General features: G+C 35.9%; 1 protein-coding gene across 1 annotated transcript in view; it reads right to left on the bottom strand.

Moving 5' to 3' along the window:
• Positions 1 to 5,000, bottom strand: part of LOC143017642 (osmotic avoidance abnormal protein 3-like) — a 184,134-nt gene that overhangs the window by 25,215 nt on the left and 153,919 nt on the right. Inside the window, exons 5-7 of the mRNA XM_076172432.1 lie at positions 3,597 to 3,827; positions 2,546 to 2,685; positions 9 to 234 (exon numbers count right to left, since the gene is read on the bottom strand). Of these exons, the coding sequence (XP_076028547.1) occupies positions 9 to 234; positions 2,546 to 2,685; positions 3,597 to 3,827 (597 nt within the window). The remainder of the gene's footprint in view (positions 1 to 8; positions 235 to 2,545; positions 2,686 to 3,596; positions 3,828 to 5,000) is intronic.

A 5,000-nucleotide genomic window follows, 5' to 3' on the forward strand; every position in this document is an offset into this window, starting at 1 on the left:
TTACTTACTTGTCTCCTGAGGTTCTTGGCTGTCGAGGAGCTCCTTGAGTTTCCTGATCTCCTCCTGGTATTCCCTGAGCATGGCGTCCTTCGGGTCCTCGTTGATCTTGGGCTTGTTCTTGATGTTCTTGGCGCGGTTGGCGTACCTCAGGGTGCTCAGCGTCTCGTCGTAGTTGTTGTCCGCCGGGCTCAGGCACGCCACCATCAGAGTCTTCGTGTTGCCGCCAAGAGAGTCCTGGGAACGGACGCGGGGTTGGTTACTGGGTTGCTTGGTTAGTTGGTTGGTTAGTTTGTTAGTTAGTTAGTTAGTGTGTTAGTTAGTTAGTTAGTGTGTAAGTTAGTTAGTTATCTAGTTTGTTTGTTAGTTAATGTATTTAGCTAGTTCCATAGTTTATTGGTTAATTAGTTCGCTAGTTTGTTAGTTAGTTACCTAGTTTGCTAGTTAGTTAATCAGTTAGCTAACTTGTTAGTTAGTTAGATAGCTAGCTTGTTAGTTAATTAGTTAGTTAGCTAGTTAGGTTGTTAGATAGATAGTTGGTTAGTTCGTTGGTTAGTTTGTTTGTTGGTCACCTAGTTTGTTATTTAGTTAATTAGTTAGTTAGCTAGTTAGGATGTTAGACAGGTAGTTGGTTAATTTGTTGGTTAGTTAGTTACTTAGTTGATGAGTTAGTTCACGAGTTAGTTATTTGATGAGTTAGTTGGTGAATTAGTTATCTAATGAAATATTTACTTGATGAGTTATTTGGTTAGTTAGTTGGTGAGTTAGTTAGTTAGTTGGTGAGTTAGTTAACAAGTTAGTTAGTGGATATATAAGGGCCAGATTACATTGATACTAAAAGAGGAAATTTTAAGGGCTGTTGGATACAGCCTGTAACAACAAACGTTCATTCTTCATATAAGTTTACTTAGCCATCTAAGTTTACTTAACCCTCGCGGTGTGCAATCTAGAGAGGAAAGAATCTCTTGGAGGTACAACTGAGTGTCGGGAGATTAGGATTAGATTAGGAGGAATTAGGAGGTAATGGGAATTAGATAAAGAATGATTATATAGAATATATATATATATATATATATATATATATATATATATATATATATATATAATATATATATATATATATAATATATATATATATATATATATATATATATATATATATATATATATATATATGTATATATATATATATATATATATATATATATATATATATATATATATATATATATATATATATATATATACATATATAATACATATATATAAGCTATATATTACATATAATATAAATATATATAATACATATAAATATATAATATATATAAATATATTATACAATATATATATATATATATATATATATATATATATATATATATATATATATATATATATATATATATATATATATATATATATATATATATATATATATATATATATATATATATATATATATGTAAACCTTCGCAAATCTCTGCTTCATCAAAATTTATTTCTCGGGGGGGGAAATAGAAAAAAATAATTCAATAAATCAATAAATGAATAAATGAATCCTCATTGTCATCAAGTGATTTTATTTAGTTGAAGGAAAATTTGGACACAATTGTATTAAGGCTACTACAATGCTTAAATTACACTCGACTGATCTTGTTCCAGCTGTCGCTTGGTGATTTTATTAGGCTGAAAAGGAACTTCCGGAACTAATGGGAAAATAGGAAAAGGCTAGGACCTATTTAAGTGATCCCAAACGAGGAAAATGTAGATCAAGTTTGAGCCTTGAGTACAAATGGAATAAAAAGAAAGGCCTAGGATTTGTCTAAGTGATCCCAAAAATGAACAATGTGGATCGAGTTAAAGCTTTGAGTGTAAATGGGAAAATAATTGACACCAAAAGAGGACAATGTGGATTGAGTAGGAGCTTTGAGTACAAATGGGATAATAAGAAATGCCTAAGACCTATTCAAGTGATCCCCAAAAGAGGACATGTGGATCGAGTTGGACCTTTGTGTGATACCAAATATCAAAATAAATCATACGAAAATCAACTAAAGCACATGAATCTGTTTTCCCTAAAAAAGCGTAGACTCAGAGGTGACTTGATACGTCTTTAAGATTTTAAAGGGAATTGACAACATCAAAAGTGACAAAATTTTCACATTGAATGAGAATCAGACAAGAAACAATGGTCTCAAACTGTCCGAAAATAGATTCAATTTGGAAGTAGGTAGAACAACTTTGCCAACCGTGTGGTTAATGAATGGAATAATTTGTAATCCTTTGTAACCAAATGAGGAAAATGTGGATTGAGTAGGAGCTTTGAGTACAAATGGGATAATAAGAAAGTCTTAGGACCTAAATGATCCCCTAAACAGGACATGTGGATCGAGTTGGACCTTTGTGTGATACCAAATGAGGAAAATAATTGATACCAAAAGACGACAATGTGGATCGAGTTGGATCTTTGAGTACAAATGGGATCATCAGAAATGCCTGGGACCTATCTAAGTGTTCCCCAAAACAGGACATGTGGATCAAGTGGTACCTGGAGGAGTCTTGTAAGCTTGGAGTCCCTGTAGGGGATGTGTTTACTTTTGCCATCCACCAGAGCCGAGATCACATTCCCCAGGGCGCTTAGGGACAAGTTAATCTTCGTCGCTTCCTTCAGGCGATCTCCGGTGGCTCCTGAAGAAGAAAGAAGTGTGTGAGTAAACAGACTCAACCAAACGATTAATTCATTACCCAGGATTTTTCTTACACGAGATCCGTGGCCCCATGAATACCGGCCACAGTCACTAGAATGGGAATAGACGATAAGTCACTCAGGTAGGACTTGATGTGAATTCTGGATTATGAGACCGTAGGGTAATGTGAGATACGAAGTTCTTTGTTCTTCATGGTCCCTGCATTGCATACAGTGCCCTTTATCAGATAATTTTTATGTTGGTACCGTTTCACTGTTGGGTGATGACCCAAGTAGAGGTGGGCTAGTGATAATCTAAAAAAAAAAAAAAAAAAAAAAACTATGCATCAAAAGGGAATTTGGGATGAACTCCCCCGAAGAACATAACTCCCTTGACATCTTCAATACGAGCCAAATTCTCGCGCGCAGCATTGGCTGCCATATGTACGATGCATCACACTACTCACATTATAAAGTATAAAGTTACTGCTGTATTACTCGTTCTCTTTTACTCTGAGTACTAATGAACACAAAAACGTGATTAAATCAATTCACAGAATCCGGAGGTAACTCATGTACAACTACAAAAAATATATATAATCAAGACGCAGACGCTAGCATCCGCGTATACCCACTCATGCCTCATGATGCCTACGTAAAGGGCCATTTACACGGTCGAACAGTTTGACAAACCCGGTTTGTCAGGCAAGTGTTTGAAGTGATGTTTGACTGTGTGAATGGGATATTTGGTCGTCAAACACGTTTGTCGAACGTGTTTGACAACCAAATACCCTATTCACACGGTCAAACATCACTTCAAACACTTGTTCGACAAACCGGGTTTGTCAAACCGTTTGACCGTGTAAATGCGCCTTAAGAGTCATCGAACCGAAGTGGTTAAAGACCTCCTCACCTGTCTTAGCCTGTCGCTCAGACCCCGCTAGATCAACAAGGTTCAACTTGCCCGACCGGATCGAGTCGGACTCCCCCGTCGTGTTCATCATCTCGAGGGCGATGGTGAAGATCGAGTGGGACCTGGAAGAGTCGGCGTTCATGAGCGTCGCCCCTGTGGCGCGGTTCTTCCAGCCTTTGTCCATGAGCGTCTCACACTCGGATGTGTTGTGTACCGGATGCTGCGACAACCCTGTGGAGGAATTACAAAGGATTACAAAGGAGGTCCATGCCGGCAGGAGACCTTTTGGTCCATAACTAGGTCGGATGCGAAAAAATATAATGATAAATAAATAAATAAATAAATAAAGATTATGATAACATAAATAATTATAAATCAAATAAGTAGATAAAGTTTAATAATTAACAAACAGGTAAAAATTAAATAATTCTAAATGCACCGAAATCAGAACATAGCCTGGGTGACATATTACTACATTCATTATGATAAATAAATAAATAAATAAATAAATAAATAAAAATATAAATAATAATATAAATAATGATGAATAAAATAATTAAGTAAATAGGTAAAGTTAAATAATAAACAAGACAGGTAAAAAGTAAATGATAATAAATGCACCGAAATCAGAACATAACCTGGGTAACATATTATTACATTCATTATTGCTGCCGTTGCGTGATTTTATTCACCTGAGAAGACCCCACACACACCAAAAATGAGGTTGAGGAGGGAAGATGATCGTATAGAAACCACATTCAAAGACATATAAAATATATAGAAAAAATTATATAAACATGCAGATATGTAAAACCTTTCTATATGCAGGAAGGTGGGATTCATCAATGACGTCACTCCACCTTGCCAGGGCCTTCGTCACAAAGTCTGAGAACCATGTGACGTCATATTGCCTACAAAGCCACGTACGACAACTGTGTGCAGTCTACGTTTTGGACTTTGTGAGTGTCATTATACTTTAATCATATAACATTTGCTCTCATAGTTTATGTTGTTTATTACAGTATTTGAGCACAACCCCTTCTCAAACCCCCACGAAGTCTAAAGTCTTCCTTTACAGGCTAAAATTCCTGCGTGAAATATGCCAACGTAGGACCTTCCTTCTCTTGAACTAATTGGTTCAAGTAAACAACCTCCCAACAATAAGTCCGTCTAAATCTTCCGTAGGATGATGAGTGAGTGTGTAGTGGCCGTGTACAAAATATATTATGCTTATAATATTATATGCATTATAATAGTAACGACATGTAAAGATGTATAGATGTAACCGTATAGAACCCTTCTAGCGAGTTTCTGCTAATAGATTTGTATTTCCCGCGCGTGCCCATGCTGTGTAAGCAGTGTTGTTCCTGCTCCGGTTGAGGGCACACGCTTGTGCCATACTTT

This window comes from Oratosquilla oratoria, chromosome 32 (genome assembly GCF_046742065.1).
Source record: "Oratosquilla oratoria isolate Oo_2021 chromosome 32, ASM4674206v1, whole genome shotgun sequence".
Classification (NCBI taxonomy): domain Eukaryota; kingdom Metazoa; phylum Arthropoda; class Malacostraca; order Stomatopoda; family Squillidae; genus Oratosquilla; species Oratosquilla oratoria.